This window comes from Microcaecilia unicolor, chromosome 4 (genome assembly GCF_901765095.1).
Source record: "Microcaecilia unicolor chromosome 4, aMicUni1.1, whole genome shotgun sequence".
Taxonomy (NCBI): Eukaryota; Metazoa; Chordata; class Amphibia; order Gymnophiona; family Siphonopidae; genus Microcaecilia; species Microcaecilia unicolor.
The window spans coordinates 309,409,977-309,432,660 of record NC_044034.1 but is presented as its reverse complement, the minus strand read 5'-3'; the positions used below and the strand labels follow the sequence as shown (position 1 = coordinate 309,432,660).

General features: G+C 48.5%; 1 protein-coding gene across 1 annotated transcript in view; it reads right to left on the bottom strand.

Moving 5' to 3' along the window:
* Positions 1–22,684, bottom strand: part of CDCA2 (cell division cycle associated 2) — a 254,447-nt gene that overhangs the window by 225,784 nt on the left and 5,979 nt on the right. Inside the window, exons 2-4 of the mRNA XM_030201830.1 lie at positions 13,823–13,895; positions 3,093–3,725; positions 1,427–1,560 (exon numbers count right to left, since the gene is read on the bottom strand). Of these exons, the coding sequence (XP_030057690.1) occupies positions 1,427–1,560; positions 3,093–3,725; positions 13,823–13,895 (840 nt within the window). The remainder of the gene's footprint in view (positions 1–1,426; positions 1,561–3,092; positions 3,726–13,822; positions 13,896–22,684) is intronic.

Sequence of the window (22,684 nt, the reverse complement as noted above, 5' to 3'; positions counted from 1 at the left end):
CCTCACTCAGAGGACCACCCACCCCCGGATTCAGGGCGCTCCGTCGCAACGGAGGCCGCACCATGTGGAAAATCCAAAATGGCATCTGCTGCCAGCTCAGAGTGCGAAATCGCCGCTCGCCATGCTCGGGCCGGCTCTATCGTCTGTACAGCACGAATTACAGAGCCCCGCTGCTGATTTGCGCTTGCCACAGTTAGAACAGCGCTTTACAGTCTCCGCAGCCATCGCCGAAAACGGCGGTAAAATTCAAAAATGGCGGTTCGCGCCAAAAACGTCCCGATCGCGGGCCCACCCTGGAGGAGTCAGAAAACACTCTTACCTCACTAGACCGAGTATCACAGCTCCGGTCCTGCAGAAGAATCTCAAGAAAAACCTCTTTTCCAAGATCGCTTTTTTTTTTTTTTTTTTTTTTAACGCTGTGAGGAAAGCAGAGGCAAAAGAGGTAAATAAAATCACTCCGGAGGCTCAGATAAGTGGGAAAGGCAGGGAAAGGCGAACCAATGTGCCTGCATCCACTGAGTGGGAAAGGACAGGGAAAAGCAAGCTAATATGTCCACATCCACGGGGGCATGGGTAAGGCAGGGAAAGGGCTGACCTATGTGCCTTCAAAGTGAAGCTGCTATAGCTTCTAACACCCCGGCTAACAACTGGCAAGCCAGGAGCCACCCCCAGGCAGATTTTTGATGGCGCTCGAAGAAGCTGCAGCCACCCTGCTTGGGGAGATAGAGATGTAACAAAAAAATTAAAAATACTGAAGAGGCAGTGGAACTAGCTGGCCATGAGGCACTGTGAAAAGTTGAGTGCTCTCTATCTCCCCCTGCCGGTTGATGGACACAACCCATATGTAATGGCTTCATCTGCTTGATGACAAGGAAACTATTTATTTCTGCTAAGTTTCTATACCACCTTACCTAACAGGCAGACCAAGGCAATGAACAATTCTAACAATAAAAACAAAAAAGAAATATGAAAAAGGAACTACAATTGAGAAAGGAAAGAGAAACAATCATTTACACAAACCTCCTAACAGCTAAAGGGAAAGCAGGGAAGTGGAGAATGCCTGGTAGGTATGGATAAAAGGGGAAGGTAGTGAGGGCAGTGGAGTCAACAATAAAATCTAGCTCAGAGCACATTAAAGGCCTGCCAAAAACGCCAAGACTTTACTGCAACTTTAAATTTCTTAAAAGCTCTGCAAGGATCGCAATGGGAAGGGAGTTCCAAAATGATGGGGCAGCAAATTAAAACACACAATGTCTGGTTGATTCAAGAATGGCTTTCTTTGGGCCATGGAGAACAAGACAGGAGTCATTTATTGAGCGGAGCTGGTGAAGTCGGTTAGATATTGAGGGCATTCCATCCTTCCCTAATGCATTTGGAAAGAATGCTACATTTTTATTTATCCAGATCACCAACAAAGTGTCCATACCTGTGCAACAGACTCCTTTTTGGAATTACTTCTTTGTTGAGCAATGTATCGAATAAGAAAATTAGTTTCTGGAGAGCCCCGCACACCAATTGTCGATCTACGTCTTGCTTTCTGAAGTGACTTATTGGCATTTCCTACAACATGACAATGCATTTAACAAAAATCACTGGTTAGCATACAAACTGCAGAGTTTCCAGGAATATTGGGGAGTGAGGGGGGCACACAAACAAGACACTGGGATTTTGGCTCAATCCATAGTAAATTAAAACTTAGGACACAGCCTTTCAAATAAGCATACTGAGAAGAAACTCAGAAAGGAAGCACGTATACCTATTATCTAGCTTTATCACACTAATGATCCATAACTATTTTAAATGAGATGTGAAGCAGTAATGTGAAAGAGGACAGTAATCAATCAATCCAGCCTGCCTGCCCTCTCAATAAATTTTAGCATGCACTTAATGCTAAGAAGTCTGTTTTATAACTATGGACACTTCTTAACATTTAGCGTGTGCTAAGCTTTAGTGAAAGGGCCCTGTGGAGTTTAAATCACCCAGCTTGTGTGGGAAAATATCTTTTATTTCAGACATTAACCCCCAGATTCTATATACCCCACCTAGCATTCTGTGCCAAAATCCAAGCGTATTCTATAGCAATACACATAACTTAATTTGCTTGACAAGCTATGAGCATGAACAACAGCACTTAACAAGCAATAATGATCACTAATCCTATATAATAATTTGCACCTCCAACGTGCCATGGCTGGCTGGTTGACTGGGTTCGTAACATCTCCTGACGTCAGCCAGCCACCAGCGTTCCATTCCCCCTCACTGTCCCGCACTTGCGTCAAGATGTCAGAGGGCGGAACAGTGAGAGGGAAGGGAACGCTGGAGGCGAGCTGATGTCAGGAGGGATGTTACGAACGGAACGGAAGCCAGCGCCAGCCAGCCAGAGAATGTTGAGGTACAAATCGAAGGGGGGAGGAGAGAATCGCGGGACATTGAGGGGAGGGAGGGAAGGGAAGGGGAGGGCAGGGCAGAAGAGAATTGATGGACATGGATGGGATGGGAGGACAGTAGAGGAGAGAATCGCGGGAGATGGATGGGAAGGCAGGGAAGAAGTGAATCGCTGGACATAGAGGGGAAGGCAGGGCAGGGGAGAAAAAAAAAAAAGCTTACATCACAGCCTTCCTAGGGCCAGTTTCATTGCTGAGGAAACGGGCATGGTTCCACCAGTTGACAATTAGAATTCAAAAGCACAACTTGCTAAGCGTATTCTGTAGTGAACACCTAAATTCTAGCGTATTCTGTAGTGAACGCCTAAATTCTAATGTGTGCAGTTCAAACGTGGCGTGGTATTGGGTGGGGAAATGGACGTTTCATAATTTACACACAGTTATAGAATATGGCTCAGTGCACGTAAATCAACATACAGGGACTTACACCACACTTTCATTGGTGTAAATGGAGGCACGTAGATTTAGGCGCAGGGATATCAACTAAGCGTATTCTATATAACGCACCTAAATCTAGGCACCGCTTATAGAATACACTTATAAAGAAATGTTTACTGCTTGGATTTTTTTTAGTCACCTTATATAGAATCTGGCCCTAAATCCAGGACCCACTGTATAAATTAGCAATGGTTTATATTCTGGCTTTACCTGAAGATTTAATAGTGAAAATCTCTGGTGTAATGCCGAAATCAGCAACAGTCACAGTGGTAAAATCAATGGGTGATTTCAGTACTTCTTTCGATGCCTCAGTGATGAGCTGCTCTGAATCACAAGGGAAGTCACTGCATTTTTTTGGTGTGGAAAAGGATTTATCTGCAGGATGGGAATATTTATCTTCTGTAACAAGGTATTCTGAATTTTTAACAGATGCTACTGTAGAAACACAGGAGTGATCATCACCCACTATGCTGGCTCGTTTGTCAGAAGGTAAAACATTAGATTTTACACTTTTATGCTCCATGTGTCTTTCTATCTGTGCTGAAATCTCAGCATTTCCACTTTGCTTCTCACTTTTTGATTTATCGAGATCTTGAATATCTTTGTCAGTAATGACATCCATATTTTCTTTCATTTCTTGTAAAATATGAGGAATTTGTCCAGGTGCTGACTTCTCAACTACTTGAAAATCCTGTTCGTTCTTTTGAAAATGCCTTTGTTCATTCAGAAAGTTGTTTTTTCTCCAGTTTGTACGAGTAGAAAGATGTTGCTGTTGATCCTCATTAAGTAGGATAGGCAATTGCTTCAAGACTTTTCTAGAAGACCTAGCAGACTTTCGAACAGCTTCAGGAGATGTTAACAAGGAAATATAGTTAAAATTTATTTTAAATGATTTATATGCCACTCTTACAATGTAAGCAGATCCCAAAGATACATACACTATTTCAAATAAAACAAATGCTGTGTAAAAACATTTTTTTAAAAAGCAACAAAAATAAATCACATTACTCCACTGCCATAATGATATCGATCATCAGATACAAACATCAGTTCCAAATACTGTGCCAAACGCTTACTGAAAAATAGGCATTCAATTGCTTTCAAAACAGAAGCCGAGTCATTGCTCACAAATCAACTATCAAGAAATTAAACAGACAAGTCCAGCCAAAAAATAAAAACCCAACCTGATCATGAATTTCCGCTAAGTACCCGTGTATCTGTGGGGACATCTAGGAGCACCACCCCTTCAGAGCATAGTAGTCTAGGGGAACAGTAAATCTTTAAAACTGCTTAGTTGCTCAGCAGGGCCTCTTTGGGCAACACTTTAAATATTAAGAAATTTAAACCAAACCCACCATAAATAGGGGATATGTTCAAAGTGACTCATCCCACTGAGTACCCAAGCAGTCGCATTCCAAACAAGTTGTGAATCATGCAGAGAGAAGAAAGAAACAGAAGACAACAGAAAAAAAAAAGTAATAATGATTTTATTAAAAAGCCAAGTCAAAACTTCAAGATACACAGAACACCCAATGTGGCCATGTTTCATGTGAAGGCTGCATCGGGGTAAACCGTTTACACATAATTGTGTACCTATGTGTCAAAATGTTCAACCACCAAAGCTGAACTCAAAATGTGTATAAAGGAATGTCACTGATCTACAATACACTATCATTGTGAGCCCTTACTGCCTACAAAGTAAGGTAAAATTAGTGCTTACCTGATAATTTTCTTTCCATTAGTCCCAACAGATCAATCCAGAGACTTGTGGGTTATGTCCCTCTACCAGCAGGCAGAGATAGAGAGAACTTCAGAGGTTTACTATATGTGGTCATGTGCAGTCACCTTAACTTCAGTATTGTTAATACCAAAGCAGTGGAAGAAGAAGTCCTCTCCTGCCTGCATAAAGCCCATGTAAGCTCCTCAACCGCTCCTGCGGGAGGGTAACAGAAGGTTTCCTTTATGTTTTGATTTGTTTTGCTTTTTTTTTGTAGCCAAAAATATGAGGTAACTAGAAGAAAACACTCAACCCAGAACAACAAAGGGCAGGCCTCTGGATTGATCTGTTGGGACTAATGGAAAGAAAATTAACAGGTAAGAACTAATTTTACCTTCCATAGCGTCCCACAGATCAATCCAGAGACTTGTGGAATGTACCAAAGCAGTCCTCAAGTGGGGCGGGGTACTACAACCTCAGCAGACTGGAGCAATAATCCACAGGCCATGGTTACATGTGCTGCCACGTCAAATCTGGAATGCCGAGTGCTGCCACGCCAAGCCTGCAAAGCCTGGCAAGGGAAGGACAGCAGACCAAGTGGCCGAACTGCAAAGGGCAGCCACGAAAGCCAGACAGGACCAGGAAAAGAAAGTCAACTGTGCTCTGGAAAAAAGCGCTGCCACCCACAACAGGAGAGACTGTCCCATACAAAGGCCAGCTGAAGAAATTGCCTCACTCAGCCAACAGCCACTGCAGCAGTTGAAGCCAGGTTCCCTTTCTTGAGACCAGCCAGACGACAACATGAGGGTATGCCGGGAGGCATTTCTGCTCAGCAGGTCAGGAATCTGATGATCCTACTGCAGTGTGGGTGTTTCGTAAGGAATCGCCACCTTCCTATAAACCTAACGCTCTCCAGGTTCTGAATATGTCTGCTTCTGATCCTGCCACCACTACATCTGCTAATCTTAAAATGGTGAGCACTAGAAGACTGCTACAGTCTTTAGCAGTGCATAAGGCTATGTAGGAAGTCACTTCTGCTCAGTGGGTCATTCCAGGCACTGCCCCACTATGCAGAGACATAGCTAGGTGGGGTGCAAGGGGAGAAGCTGCTCTCCTAAAAGGATTTTGAATAAAATGGCACTTATGCAAAACAGCTCTTCAGCTTCACACTGACGCCTATTCTACAAAAGGTCTGCTCCTCCTGACATCAAAACCACTATGCCCACATCTGCTAATCTAAAAATGGCAAGCCTTCTTATGGTACCTTCCTATGGTCCCGAGCAAAGCAAGAAGCAAAGAGTTGGCCAACGGAACTCGCTGGTCACTTCCAAATAGTATAGGAGTATATGGTGAACATCCAAGAAGTGGGAAGAGAAAAAGGTGGAAATGGATGGAAGGCAGAAACCACCGTATGCAGAAAAGAAAGCAATGTGCGCCCGTCACCAGTAGAAATCCAGAGGATCTCAAACTGATGAAGTCGGGAGTTCCGAGAACCTGCCTGGACTGGATTGCTAAAGAAAACTAGGTTGCCCAGGACAATAGCCCTGGTGTCATAAAGATAAGGGCGAGACTGACCCAACTGAAAAGAACTTGTAGACATGTCCTCAGGAAGACGCTGAGTCTATAAGTCACCCAGGTCTTCCACCAACTTCATTGAGTCCTCAAACAATAGTTGCTCTGAAAAGTGAGCTGAACCAGCCATCATTAGAAGCTGCATTCACCACCCAGCAGCGCAACCACATTAAATGGCAGGCTGTGACTGCCACAAATGTCTGTTTATTTGACACACAAAACAAATCATAGAAGAAAACTGGCAAATAAGCCTGCCTCGACTACATTTGGCAAGTGAGGAGGCAGTTGACTGTCTACCTTCAGGAAGGGATCTGAAATCTGTTGCCGCCAGCTACGGCACAGCCTAGCAGCCTACAAGAGAAAATTAGGTTCTTACCTTGGTAATTTTCTTTCCTTTAGTCATAGCAGATGAATCCATTACAAATGGGTTGTGTCCATCTACCAGCAGGGGGAGATAGAGAGCACTGAAAACCATAGTGCCTCTAGGACGGCTAGCTCCATCTGCCTCTCAGTATTTGAAGCTTCCAAAGCAGTGTTACACCGCAAAGTAGAATAACACGAACTTTCCTAAAAGCGAACGAACGCCCCAGAACAGGAGCAGTAATTCAAAGGCGGGACGAACTCAACCTCCTGTAACATAACAGAAATCCTGAAGACTGTTTTCCAACTTCTCCCAATGAGGGAACATATCTACAGGAAAAACTGAACCCAAAACAGCATTAATCAATCAATCAACTAGGGAGGGCTCATGGATTCATCTGCTATGACTAAAGGAAAGAAAATTACCAAGAACCTAATTTTCCCTTCCTTGTCATGAAGCAGATGAATACATTACGAATGGGATGTATCAAAGCAATCCCTAGATAGGGTGGGAACAGGCCACACCATGCGCCAGCACTTGTGCTCCAAAATGCGCATCCCTCCTGGCAGCCACATCCAGCCTGTAATGTCGGGCAAATGAGAGCTTAATCGCCCATGTCGCTGCACTGCATATCTCTTGAAGAGAGAGTGCTCCAGTTTCAGCCCAAGAAGAGGAAATCGCTCTTGTGGAATGTGCCTTCAAGGCTTCAGGCAAAGGCCGGCCAGACAGCAGATATGCTGAAAAAAATAGCTTCTTTGAGCCAACGAGCCAGAGTAGCTTTAGACACTGGAGACCCTCTGCGAGGACCTGACAACAAAACAAAAAGGTGATCAGAGATCCTGAAAGCATTTGACCTGCGCAGATATTGCAACAGAGCCCTTCGCACATCTAGAAAGTGCAACCGCCCAAAAGATTCTCGAAATTCCTCTTTAGAAAATGAGGGCAGGAAAATAGGCTGGTTTAGTTGAAACGCTGAAACCACCTTACGCAGGAAGGAAGGCACAGTACGTACCATAACTCCAGATTCTGAGAATTGCAGAAATGGGTCTCGACAGAACAGCGCCTGGAGCTCAGACACCCGTCTCGCCGATGTAATGGCCACCAAAAAAACCGTCTTTAGGGTCACATCCTTCTCCGAAGATAGCCTAAGCGGCTCGAAGGGCGAACACTGAAGGGCCTTTATAACTAACCCCAGGTTCCAGGCCGGACACGGAGTCCGCACAGGAGGACGGAGCCGAAGCACCCCTCTAAGAAACCGTGCCACATCCAGACAAGCAGCCAGGGAAAGGCCAGCCACCTTCCCCCGAACACATGCTAAGGCTGCCACTTGAACACGCAGGGAATTATAGGCCAAGCCTTTTTGTAAACCATCCTGCAAAAAGTATCCACGAGACAAAAGCCCACAGGGGTGTAATCGCTTTAGCAGCACACCAAGCCTCAAACTGGCGCCAAATCTGGGCATAGGCAACAGAAGTGGAACACTTGCAGGCCTGAAGGAGAGTGGAGATGACCTTGTTGGAATAGCCCTTGTCTCTCAATTGCGCCCTCTCAATAGCCATGCCGTAAGACCAAAGCGGCAGGCGTCCTCCATGGTTACCGGCCCCTGTGACAACAGGTTCGGTACCAGAGGCAAAGGAAGAGGAGCCTCCACCAGCATCCGCCGGAGATCCGCATACCACGGTCGCCTGGGCCAATCCGGGGCAATGAGAACCACCACTCCTTGATGCAGCCGAATCCGCAGGAGTACTCGCCCTATCAAGGAACAAGGAGGGAACACATACAGGAGGGCCTTGTGGTCAGGGTTGAGCCAAGGCATCCAACCCCGCCGAGCGAGGATCTCTCCATCTGCTGTAAAAGCACGGGACTTTGGCATTTGCGCCTTGACGCCATAAAATCCGCTACGGACGTCCCCCATTTGGCACAGATCTGAAGGAACACTTCGTCTGCCAGTTCCCACTCCGCTGGGTCGATTTGATGCCTCCTTAGAAAATCGGCTTGCACGTTGCTCTGACCTGCAGTGTGAGTTGCTGACAGAAACTGCAGATGTAGCTCGGCCCAGTGGCATATCTGAGCGGCCTCTGCGGCCAGTGCTTGACACTGAGTGCCGCCTTGTTAAATTATGTAGGCCACCGCTGTCGTGTTGTCCGACAGAACTCTGACAGCCAGTCCCTCCAGGGTCATGTGAAAGGCAGAAGCGCCTGGAATATCGTTTTTAACTCCAAACAATTGATGGACCACGCCGACTCCTCGGATGTCCAGAGACCCTGGGCATGCCTTCCCTGGCAATGCGCTCCCCAGCCCTTCAGGCTGGCATCTGATACCACCAGGCACCAATCGGGGAGCGCTAGCGGCATTCCTCGCCGCAGCATGCTGTCTGAGAGCCACCACTCCATACTGAGTCGGACCGCAGGGAGCCACGCGAGTCTGCGCTGGTAATCCTGATAAATTGGAGACCCATTGTTGAAGCAGGGAACACTGCAGAGGTCTCAGGTGTGCTCTCGCCCATGGCACCACTTCGAAGGTGGCCGTCATCGACCCCAATAGCTGGACTATGCCCCAAGCTCGCGGGCGAGGCATCCTCAGGAGCAGACGGACCTGGTTCAGAAGCTTGCATCGTCTTTGCTCGGGCAGGAAGACAAACCCCAAGGCTGTGTCGAACCGGACCCCCAAATATTCTAGAGATTGAGAGGGGGTCAGGTGACTTTTGGGTATATTGACGACCCAGCCCAGAGATTGAAGTACTGAGACCTCTCTGGCTGTTATATGATGACTCTTCTGCAGAGTCCGCTCTGATGAGTCAGTCGTCAAGGTACGGGTGAACCCGGATACCCTCTCACCTGAGAAAAGCAGCTACTACCACCATTACCTTGGAAAAGGTACGGGGAGCTGTGACGAGGCCAAAAGGCAAGGCCCGAAACTGGAAATGTTTTCCTAACACCGCAAACCGGAGAAACCATTGGTGCGGGGGCCAAATAGGAATGTGCAAGTAGGCTTCTTTCAGGTCCAGAGACGTGAGAAACTCTCCTGGCTGTATCGCCGCAATGATGGAGCGCAGGGTTTCCATTCGAAAATGCCGCACTCTCAGTGACTTGTTGACTTCCTTTAAGTCGAGTATGGGCCAAAAGATCCTCCTTTTCGCGGCACCAAGTAAATGGAGTAATGGCCGTAGCCGAGCTTGGCGGGAGGCACAGGGACCACCGCCCTGAGGTACAACAAGCCTTGCAAGGTCTCCTCTACTGCCGCCAGTTTGACGGCAGAGCTGCATCGGGACTCCACAAACAACGGGGAATTGAATTCTAATCTGTAGCCATCTCTGATCAGGTCCAAAACCCACTGATCTGAGGTAATCTTGACCCATTCCTCGAGAAAGAGGGAAAGACGTCCTCCAACTGCAGGAATCGAGGAGTAGGCCAGCGCACCATCATTGAGAGGGTCGCCCATGAACGCCAGGCTTTGAGCCGGCCGCTGCGGAACGTTTGTCCGAGCGAAAGGAGTTCCTCTGCTGAAAGTGGGCACGTGAAGTAAACCCAGCAGAACGCCTCGGGCGGTACCTTCGAGCTTCACGGAAGCGAGGTCTGGAAGAGGAGGGAACCACCTGACCCTTGGAAGAAGGTCGTGGCCTATCCTCAGGTCAGCGCTGGGGTTTAGCATCCCCCAGGCCCTTGACAATTTTCTCCAACTCCACACAAAATAGAAGGCCCTGGAAGGGCAACCTCACCAACCTTTGCTTAGAGGCCATGTCAGCCGCCCAATGCCGTAGCCATAGAAGGCGGTGAGCGGCCACCGCCATCTGTTTAGCTGAAGCTCTGACCAGATCATACTACTACTACTAATTGACATTTCTAAAGCGCTACTAGGGTTATGCAGAGCTATACAAGAGGGCGTCAGCCAAAAATGACAAGGCCGACTCCATCCACAGTGCCACCTCCGCAAGGGGCTCCGCTCCATCTCCGGGCTGTTCCACTGCCTGTTGCAACCAAGCGAGGCAGGCTCAAGCAGCATAACAACTGCACACAGATGCCCTTAAGGCTAGGCCTGAAATCTCAAAGGACCGCTTCATTGCTGATTCCAGACGCCGGTCCTGCATGTCCTTCAGGGCGACCCCTCCCTCTACTAGGAGGGTAGTCTTCGTCACAGCCGTTACTAGGGCATCCACTTTAGGCACGGCTAAGCGTTCCAAGTGCTCCTCACTAAGAGGGTATAAGTGCCCCATAGCCTTGGCAACTTTCAAAGGCCCCTCAGGGTCAGCCCATTGAGCCGAAATAAGCTCTTGGATGGAGTCATGCAAAGGAAAGGCACGAGCAGGCTTCTTAGTACTTGCCATCCTCGGATTACAAGAGGAGGCTTCGCCCATCACAGGATCGTCAATGGAGAGGGCCTGCAGGGCATCAGAAATAAGCACTGGCAGCTCCTCGCGGTGGAAAATCCTAACCGCAGTGGGATCATCTGGATCCAGTGGCAATCCTACACCTTCCTCTGGCTCTTCGGACCACGAAGGCCTGCCAGACCCCTCAGAATCCCCACAGCCCGACCACAGAGGGGAAAAGGGGGTGCGCCACTTTCTGAAGGGGAATTGACACTTCTGCGCTTGTTTTGCGGCCAGCTATCTGGGGAAAAAACGCCTGATGGCAATCCCGGGCCGGTCTCCACTGGAGGGGAACCAGGCATCAACGCAGAGTCAGACATTTGTGGCAGAGCTCTTTTTAACATGACCGCTTTATGTAAAAGCAACACAAACTCAGGGGAGAAAGGCTCACCCTGGCCTCCCGGTTCAAATGCGGGGTAAGCAGCTCCTCTGGTAGCCTCCATCCAAGGCTCCCGTCCGGCCTCAGACCCTTCCACACCTGCGAGGGTCGAGACATGCGGCACTTCCAAAATGGCGCCCGCTGCCAGCTCCATCGAGCGGGAAGAAACATTGCTCGCCATTATCATACTAGTGCGAGAGTCTAAGGAGCACATTTTACACAGCTCCGCTGCAGATCTGCGTTTACCACAACGGGAGGAGCGCTTAACTCCCTCAGCAGCCATTGCCCTACTGGACGGAAATATGGAAATAAAATGGCAGCTTCGCACCAAAACTTACCCCGTTCGGAACGGCGTCCGCGGGACCTCCCCGGAGGAGCTGGGCACCACTCTCACCTCAGAAGACTGAGTCAACGAGCTCCAGTCAAGCTGGACAGAACCAGAATCTCTGGAAAAAGCCTCAGAACAGCCACGCAGTAAAAGTGCGCATTTTTTTTTTTTTACGCTGTGAGGAATGTTGGAGGCAGGCAGCAACAGAGGGACGGGGGTAATGGGTAAGGCAAGGAAAGGGCAAACCTATATGCCTTTAAAGTGGGCACCACCAGTCACAACACCCCTGCTCAACTGGCAAAGCACAGGAGCCACCCCAGGCAGTCTGAAATCCAGGAGCTGATCAAGCTACGTCCACACCTGCTGGGAGATAGAGAAATACTGAAGGCAGTTGGGGGCTAGCCATCCAAGGGTCACTGTGGTTTTTCAGTGTTCTCTATCTCCACCTGCTGGTAGGCGGATACAACCTATCAGTTAATGGGTTCATCTGCTGCTGACGACAAGGAAACAATGGATAGTCCTTGTTGTATGCCAATGAAAACGCTTCATTAATCACTTGAACTCTCTGGACTTTTGAAATGTCATTTTCAGATTTTCAGATATCCGTTTACTGCTTAAGACAATTTGGTTGCAACCTGGAATGATTAGCTATTTTTCCCCCAAACAATCTGACATTTAACTTGAAAGAATATCTACTATAATAAAACTCACCCTCAACGTTCTGAGGACACTGACATCAGTGAAGCCAAGCCCTGACTTCCTTCAAAAGGGTTCGAAGGTTTGTGGTGGTGAAGCCACCAAAATCGCTCCGGGAGGCGGGGGGTGGGAAATCGCTCCGGGCCCCGCCCTCTTTTACTACTGTTACAATAAGACCCGCCTCCTCAGCAACCAGACAATCTAAAAGCCCGTCGTTGTTGAGGGCGTGCTGTTTCATAGAAGGACACTTGAACAGTCGTAGCAAAATGCTAAGATAGGACCCACCTACTAACAGGAATCAGCCAATCAATAAGCTCTGTCCTCCTTCAGGGCGAGCCAGTTTCTTTCAATAACAACAGGACGGGTTCAGCTAAGCTACTAGAAGAGAGCTTGGTGCAGGTTGAATGATGGGGAGGAGCAGTCAGAGGACTCCTGAAACTAATCAAAACGGCAAAAAAAAAAAAAAAAGTTGATCACACCTCTGCAGGGACTTTGGCTAACTGGTGAGGGGAATTCTATTGTTTCCCGTTTTTTTTCTCTGTACCTATACATAAACTTTGATCACTTGTGATGCTAATGGCAAAAGAAGGCTGGGAGACAGTTTTGGTCCTGACACACAGACAGCTGCAGATCTTCTCTTCTTCACACATCCTCTACCCCTAATCGTTTCTTTTTCTGTGCTGCTGGCTGTCAATGGGAGCACTACACCCACATTCTACAGCCACTTCTGTTCTCTCACTATGCTAAACAGGACTGAGTCACAAACTTTTAACAAACAACTGGATCCTCAGAACAAAGAATTGCCTGAGCTGAAGATCGGAGCACAAGAAAGGTTCTTCTACTCACAACAGACACAGATGGGCCAGCAGAACTGTTCTCTGAACTTCTCCTACCCCGGACAGACGAAGCCAGGTTTTGCAGTATCAAGTTCAAGGAGGTTTTTAAGTCCAGCCTCAAGTAAATGCACATATAGCCCTGTACGTCGGGGAGAAACTTGGAAGGAGGGAAGGGGGATGACCCTGGAATTCGGAGGGATGGAGGGGGAGGGAGGGGCCTCTGGCACACACTCTGATTCTCACACACACACTCTCTCTCTCTCACGGACACCCTCACACCCAGTCTCAGTCTCTGTCACATACAAACACTCGCACATTCACTCTCTCTCATGACCCTGGAACTCGGAGGGATGGAGGGGGGAGGGAGGGGCCCCTGCCACACACTCTGAGTCACACACACACACTCTCTCTCACGGACGCACCCAGTCTCAGTCTCTCTCTGTCACATACAAACACTCGCGCATTCACTCTCTCACACAGTCAATCTCACACACACTCTCTCAAACATACACACTACGAGGAAAACCTTGCTAGCGCCCGTTTCATTTCTAACAGAAACGGGCCTTTTTTACTAGTACAGTAATATTTCACAATACCCTTTTTCCTAAAGAATAAAATATCACCTCATATATTATTCCCCCCCCCCCCCAAAAAAAAAAAAAACTGCAATTACAAATTTACATACCAACAAAACTTCTCTCTGGCACTTTCTCCAGATCACAAAATTCAAAGTTCATACCCTCAGTTAGCATTTCCATCTGCATATGAAAAGATATAAGCAAATACCAGAAAAGGCAAGAAAACAAATAAGTTAACAAAAAAAAAGAAAAGCTTTTCAACAGCTGTAGTCTGTCTATACAAACCTCTAGTAAATCACACAATTCACTCTTGCCAGAATTCTGTGCGACTGCTGAGCGCAAAATTTGCATACAATTCTCCAGCCCCACAGAATTCAGTTTCTGTGCAGATTCTGTGCTCTGAGGGGCCATGGTAAAGGTTAGCTGGCCTCCCACTACCCCCGAGCCTCAGTGAGCCCACCCCAGCCTGTAGTGAAGGCTGGGCTGAATCCTCATCACTGCCACCACCAAGCTGGCCCCCGAGCATCGGTGGGCTTATCCCGAGCCTACCTGAGCACAACCTGGCGACCTCTTCATAGGCAAAAATGAACCCCACTCTTTCCTGCCCACTACCACCACTCTTGCTGATGCCGCACTTCTTCAAAACGGCCACAGAGACTTCAAGCAGTAATCTCGTGAGACTGCCATAGTGGGTTGTGTCCATCAACCAGCAGGGGGAGATAGCACTGAAAAACCTTAGTGCCTCTTGGCCAGCTAGCTCCATCTGCCTCTTCAGTATTTGAAGCTTCCAAAGCAGTGTTACACCGCAAAGCATAATAACATGAACTTTCCTCACAGCGGATGAACGCCCCAGAACAGGAGCAATAATTCAAAGGAGGGACGAACTCAACCTCCTGTAACAGAACAGAAATCCTGAAGACTGTTTTCCAACTTCTCCCAATGAGGGAACATATTTACAGGAAAAACTGAACATAAAATAAACAATCAATCACATAATGAACCACTGAGGGAGGGCTCATGGATTCATCTACTATGACTAAAGGAAAGAAAATTACCAAGGTAATTTTCCCTTCCTTGTCATCAATCAGATGAATCCATTACGAGTGGGATGTATCAAAGCAATCCCTAGATAGGGTGGGAACAAGCCACACCACTCGCCAGCACTTGTGCTCCAAAATGTGCGTCTCTCCTGGCGACAACATCCAGCCTGTAATGTCGGGCAAATGAGAGCTTAGAAGCCCATGTCCCTGCACTGCCTATCTCTTGAAGAGAGAGTGTTCCAGTTTCAGCCCAGGGAGAGGAAATCACTCTTGAGGAATGTGCCTTAAAGGCTTCAGGCGGAGGCCGACCAGACAGCAAATAAGCTGAAAAAATAGCTTCTTTGAGCCAACGGGCTATAGTGGCAGATGCTGGAGACCCTCTGCACGGACCTGACAATAGAACAAAAAGATGGTCAGAGGTCCTGAAGGCATTTGACAAGCGCAGATATTGCAACAAAGCCCTTCGCACATCCAGAAGGTGCAACTGCCCAAATGATTCTGGAAATTCCTCTTTAGAAAAGGCAGGCAGGAAAATAGGCTGGTTTAGGTGAAACGCTGAAACCACCGTAGGCATGAAGGAAGGCACCATACGTACCATAACTCCGGACTCTGAGAACTGCAGAAATGGGTCTCAACAGGACAGCGCCTGGAGCTCAGATACCCGTCTCGCCGATGTAATGGCCACCAAAAAGACATGTTTTTAAGGTCACATCCTTCTCCGAAACTCGCCTAAGCGGCTCGAAGGGTGAACACTGAAGGGCCTTTAAAACTAACCCCAGGTTCCAGGCCGGACAGGGAGCCCGCACAGGAGGACGGAGCCAAAGCACCCTTCTGAGAAACCGTGCCACATCCAGGCAAGCAGCCAGAGAGAGGCCAGCGACCTTCCCTCGAAAACATGTTAAGGCTGCCACTTGAACACACAGGGAATTATAGGCCAAGCCTTTTTGTACACCATCCTGCAAAAAGTCAAGTATCGGCGAGACAGAAGCCCGCATGGGTGTGATCGCTTTAGAAGCACACCAAGCCTCAAACTGGCGCCAAATCCGAGCATAGGCCACGGAAGTGGAACACTTGCGGGCCTGCAAGAGAGTGGAGATGACCTTGTTAGAATAGCCCTTGTCTCTCAATTGCGCCCTCTCAATAGCCATGCCGTAAGATAAGACCAAAGCGGCATGGATCCTCCATGGTTACCTGACCTGCGTCAACAGGTTCGGTACCAGAGGCAAGGGAAGGGGAGCCTCCACAGGTCCGCATACCACGGCCGCCTCGGCCAATCTGGGGCAATGAGGATCACCACTCCTTGATGCAGCCGAATTCGCAGGAGTCGCCGCCCTATTAAGGGCCAAGGAGGGAACACATACAGGAGGCCCGGAAGCCAGGGTTGAGCCAAGGCATCCAACCCCGCCGAGCGAGGATCTCTCCGTCTGCTGAAAAAGGACGGGACTTTGGCATTTGTGCTTGAGGCCATAAGATCTGCTACGGGCGTTCCCCATTTGGCACAGCTCTGAAGGAACACCGTCTGCCAATTCCCACTCCGCAGGGTCGATTTGATACCTGCTTAGAAAATCGGCTTGCACGTTGCCCTGACCTGCTATGTGAGCTGCTAACAGAAGCTGCAGATGTAGCTCGGCCCAGTGGCATATTTGAGCGGCCTCTGTGGCCAGTGCTTGGCACAGAGTGCCGTCTTGATTTATGTAGGCCACTGCTGTCGTGTTGTCCGACAGAACTCTGACAGCCAGTCCCTCCAGAGTCTTGTGAAAGGCCAAAAGAGCCTGGAATATCGCTCTCAGTTCCAAGCGATTGACGGACCATCCTGTTTCCTTGGGTGTCCACAGACCCTGGGCATAGCTTCCCTGGCAGTGTGCTCCCCAGCCCTTCAGGCTGGCATCCATTACCACCAGGCACCAATCGGGAAGCGCTAGCGGCATTCCTCGCCGCAGCATGCTGTCTGAGAGCCACCACTCCATACTGAGTCGAACCGCAGGGAGCCACGTGAGTCTGCATTGATAATCCTGGGACATAGGAGACCATCGTTGAAGCAGGGCAATCCGCAGAGGTCTCATGTGCACTCTCGCCCATGGCACCACTTCTAAGGTGGCTGTCATCGACCCCAACAGCTGGACAATGTCCCAAGTTCGTGGGCGAGGCATCCTCAGGAGCAGACGGACCTAATTCTGAAGCTTGCACCGCCTTTGCTCGGGTAGAAAGACAAACCCCGAGGCCGTGTCGAACTGGACCCCCAAATATTCTAGAGATGAGAGGGGGTCAGGTGACTTTTGGGTTTATTGACAACCCAGCCCAGAGATTGCAGTACTGAGACCACTCTGTTACGTGACGACTCTCTTCTGCAGAGTCCGCTCTGATGAGCCAGTCGTCTAGGTACAGGTAAACCCGAATACCCTCTCGCCTGAGAAAGGCAGCTACTACCACCATTACCTTGGAAAAGGTTCAGGGAGCTGTGGCGAGGCCAAAAGGCAAGGCCCGAAACTGGAAATGTTTTTCCAACACCACAAACCGGAGGAACAGTTGGTGCGGGGGCCATATAGGAATGTGCAAGTAAGCTTCTTTCAGGTCCAGAGACGTGAGGAACTCTCCTGGCTGAACCGCCGCAATGACGGAGCGCAGGATTTCCATGTGAAAATGCCACACTCTTAGTGACTCGTTGACTTTCTTTAAGTCGAGAATGGGCCGATAAGACCTGCCTTTTCGCGGCACCACAAAATAAATGGAGTAACAATCGCAGCCGTGTTCGGCGGGAGGCACAGGGATCACCGCTCCAAGGTGCAACAAGACTTGTAAGGTCTCCTCTACCGCCGCCCGTTTGACAGCAGTGCCACATCGGGACTCCACAAACACGTCTCTCACCGGGGCACCAAATTCCAATCGGTAACCTTCTCTGATCAGGTCCAGGACCCACTGATCTGAGGTAATCTTGGTCCACTCCTCGAGAAAGAGGGAAAGGCGTCCTCCTACAGTTGTAAAGGAGGAGTGGACCGGCATCCCATCATTGTGGAGGACGGCCCTAACTCCTGGCCTTGAGCCTGCCGCTGCTGAGCGTTTGTCCGAGCGAAAGGAGTTCCTCTGCTGAAAACGGGCACGTTGAGTAAACCCAGCAGAGCGCCCCGGGCGATACCTTCGAGCTTCACAGAAGCGAGGTCTGGAGAAGGAGGGAACCACCTGACCCTTGGAAGAAGGCCGCGGCCTATCCTCAGGTAACCTCTGGGGTTTAGCATCCCCCAGGTCTTTAACAATCTTCTCCAACTCATCTCCATATAACAGAAGGCCCCAAAAGGGCAACTTCACCAGCCTTTGCTTAGAGGCCATGTCAGCCGCCCAATGCCGTAGCCATAGAAGGCAGCGGGCGGACACCGCCACAGACATCTGTTTAGCCGAAGCTCTGACCAGATCATAGAGGGCGTCAGCTAAAAATGACAAGGCTGACTCCATTCGCGGTGCAAACTCTGTGAGGGACTCCGCACCATCCCCGGGCTGTTCCACTGCCTGTTGTAACCAAGAGAGGCAGGCTCGAGCAGCATAAGAACTGCAAACAGACGCCCTTAAGGCTAGGCCCGAAATCTCAAAGGACCGTTTTAGCGCTGATTCCAGCCACCGGCCCTGAATGTCCTTCAGGATGACCCCTCCCTCTACTGGGAGGGTGGTCTTTTTTGTCACCACCGTGACTAAGGCATCCACATTAGGCATTCCAAAACAGGCCAAGTGCTCCTCACTCAGAGAGTAAAGATGCCCCATCGCCCTGGCCACTTTCAAGGGCCACTCAGGGTCAGCCCATTGAGCAGAAATAAGCTCTTGGATGGAGTCATGCAAAGGAAAGGCTCGAGCAGGCTTCTTAGTACTTGCCATCCTTGGATTACCAGAGGAGGCCTTGCCTAACAGGATCATCAATAGAGAGGGCCTGTAAGGCATCAGAGATAAGTGCTGGCAGCTCATCACGGTGGAAAATCCGAACCGCAGTGGGATCATCCAGATCCAGTGGCAAACCGGCACCTTCCTCTGGCTCCTCAGACCACGAAAGCCTGCCAGATCCCTCAGAGTCCCCACAGTCCGACCACTGGGGGGGGGGGAGAGAGTGGGGTGCTCCACTTTCCGATGGGGAATTTACCCGTCTATGCTTAGCGTGCATCCAACGCTCAGGGGAATCCATGTCTGACATCAGCCCCGGGCCATCATCAGTCGGAGGGGGACCAGCTAGCAAAGCAGTGTCAGACACCCGTGTCAGAGCTCTTTTCAGCATGAAGGCTTTATGTAGAATAAGCACAAACTTGGGGGAGAAAAACTCACCCTGACCACCCGTCTCCGAATTAGGAGCCACGGGGAACGGAGCTCCTGTTTTAGTTACCCCTCTCTAGACCTCCAGGGGACCCATGCCCACGGAGATGAAGAGTGGGTTTCAGAAAGCTCATTTTAAGTCTATTACCCAGGACCTTGGCTTTCTGACTCCTTGTGTCTAAGTGTATCTTGGGGCATCTATTCTCCCACATAATGCCCTAAAGAGCAGGTGCCTTATCACTTAGGTGAACACTATTTGGGTAGGGGTGTTCAGAGAAACAGATAGGCAGTCAAGGAATCACAGACTAAGAGAGTAAGTGTTAGAAATAATCTTTATTCTCACCAATTGGAACTTTATCTAGCACGCTCATCAGTCAGATTCTCAGGTGGACCGACCGTAGTTCTGCCCTCTGGGTAGAGTTGGGGAAAATTCCAAACTCCGCCTAGATTTGCAGACCTTATAAACCATCTGCTGTCCATTCAATTCAATGGGGAGACAGTTTTTTCATCTGTGAATCATACTTTCTGACAGTGCCCATCAGGTGCCCATCTTCTCCCTCCTTTCCCCCTCCTTTCACCTATCTATATATATAAAAGGCAACCCCAACGTTCTGAAGCCTCCACGGAAGTTGAGGCGCCCGAGATATCCGGTGTGCCCTGGAGTGTCAATAGCTCCGCCCTCGCGTCAAAATGTCATGACGTCGAGGGCGGAGCTATTGACACTCGAGGCCCGAAACGGCCCACAGCGAACAAGGCAAGTAGTTTCGAGGGACGGAGGGAGGGGGCCCCTTGCTAGCGCCCGTTTCATTCCGCTCAGAAACGGGCATTTTTTCCTAGTTTCTTCATAATTCATTTCCTGAGTTGTAAACATCTTTCCTAATATACAGAGATTAGTATTCATATCTCATGAACCAGGATGCCATCTTTACAAAAGCAGACTCCATCTTATGAACCAAACTTCTTACTATTTTTGCCATTAATTCCTCCATCTTGGCCCTTACACTGCATTTGAATGTCACACTAGATCCTAATAAGGCTTGCAAAGCGGTCCTGCTTCTGCAGGCACTCAGCTGCAAGGCCATCATCAGATTTTCAGGCCTAGTCAGTGCTTTTCAGCAGCTTAGGCTATAGAACTCGGCCCACCACTATTCCAGTGGATGGGTCTCAAGTTGTGACACATATTAACACTCCTCTGGGTAGCCTCAGCCCGAGGCGCCCCTCTGCTCTCAGACTACTCCGCAACCACGGGGGGTCGAGCAATGCGTCGCTTCCAAGATGGCGCCCGCTGCCAGCTCCATCGAGCGGGAAGAATCGTCACTCGCCATGCTCGTACTGGCTCTACCGTCTAAACAGCACGTTTTACAGAGCCCCGCTGCTGATCTGCGCTTGCCACAATGGGAACAGCGCTTAACTCCCTCAGCAACCATCACCGAAAAATGTCGGAATAAAATTCAAAATGGCGGCTTCGCACCAAAATCACCCCGATCGGAACGCCGTCTGTGGGCCCTCCCCGGAGGAGCTGAGTACCGCTCTTACCTCAAAGGACAGAGTCCACGAGCTCCGGTCATGCTGCACAGTCAGAAATAGCAGCACTGTCAAAGCGCGATTTTTTTTTTTTTTTTTTTAACGCTGTGAGGAAAGTTGGAGGCAAACAGCTACAGCGGTACTCCGGAGGCAGAAGAGGGTGGGAAAGGCAGGGAAAGGGTGAACCTATATGCCTGCATCCACACAGGGGGAAGGGTAAGGCAGGGAAAGGGTGAACCTATGTGCCTTCAAAGTGGGCTCCACTTAGCCACAACACCCCTGCTACAACTGGCAAAAGCACAGGAGCCACCCCAGGCAGAATCTTCAAGGAGCTGAACAAGCTGCGTCCAACCCTGCTGGGAGATAGAGAAATACTGAGAGGCAGATGGAGCTAGCCGTCCTAGAGGCACTATGGTTTTCAGTGTTCTCTATCTTCCCCTGCTGGTAGGTGGACACAACCCATTCGTAATAGATTCAAGGAATGCATGGATTATGAATGAACCCAGGAGCCCTTTTACTAAAGTATATTAAACAGTTAACACAAGAATTAGCATGCTCTGATAACTGCACAAGCACAGTACAGTGGAGCATCGTTAGTATGCGCACCATTAAAGCATCTGATCATTTTATACGCGGTAATAACTTTCCTCCCAAAATTAATGCACGGTACTCAATAACACATGGTAGGCTGTACCAGTAATAACCTGGCAGTAACTACTACAAACTTCCTTGGCTTGGAAATGAAGCAAAGCAACATCTTTGACGCTAATTCATTATTGTTCCAGTAATAAGCACACCGATAGTAAGCAGTTACATAGCCATGCCTCCCGAACACTTTGTACTAACGGTGCTCCACAATAACTATGACAGTTCATACACTAGCCTATGTTGTTTTGGGGGCAGGTTTTGGGCAGTGAGTAGGGATGGATTGCATGTTACACTTAGCACAGGGCATTTACTACACTGAAATGTCCTTTACCACACATTAAAACTTTGCAATTTGTGTGCTGAGGATGCACTAAGTGAAAAAAGGGGGTCCACAACTTCCACAAAAGAAGCAAGCACAAAACGAAGGGGTGAAAGCAAAACAAATTCCAAATGACCAATGCAAGCGAGTAAGAACATCCAAAAAGTTTATTCACAAAGAGTCAACTGACCTAAGGACCCTACACAGGCCATGTTTCAGCAACAAGCCTTCCTCAGGGATCAATATGGTTCAGAACAGCATCACAGAGAGTGTGAAACCCATAAGAATGCTGGAGCACAATACGCTGCATGCCGTAGTGTACAGTCTCTCAGATACTCAGGACACTCTTACTCCTTGTTTGTATTGGTCATTTGGAATTTGTTTTGCTTTCACCCCTTTATTTTGTGTTTGAGGATGCACTAGGCACATCCTCAACAATTACAGCACAGCATTTTAACTGATGCCAGTGAGAAATTACGGCTCAATTGTATGTTTGATCTATGTGATGTCTCTTCTGTTGCATATGTAAAGGGGTCTACGTCATTAGAGAAAGCGTAACGCCATTGACAATGCATGCCAACTGCTGAAATGGTAGGGCTGAAATTATTTACATCTACAGAAAGAGTACCACAGAAATCTTTATGTGATCAAACAAGTAAAGCACAAACAAAAATGTGTATGTGAAATATATAACATTGCAATGAGACATGCAGAACACTGAGGTGTGCATTTGTTTAAAAAGTACATTACCATAGTAAGTACAAAAAAGTGTGCATAAGTTTAAATTAAAAGTGTCCCGCAGTATGAATAGTGCTGCAAAAATCTATGTTCAAACAAGGTAATTGGAGCCAATGGGCTAAAAAGAGTGCATATGTGTTTATACAGCAAATGAACACAAGGAGTACAACAAAAAAACTGTAAAAAAACATCCTTTTAAGAGGTGCAAGAGTATGTGAGTTTAAACAGAAGATAAGTGAATCACGTGAACTAAAAACAACCTAAAAAGTAATAAACAAATCAGAAACAGGAATAGTTACATGAGTGAGAAGATAATGATTTTGTGAAATTAAGAAGTGAATAGGAATAAAAACATGTGGTGAAATCCCAAATTAAGGGGCCCTTTTACCAAGCAGGGTCAAAAGTGGCCTGTG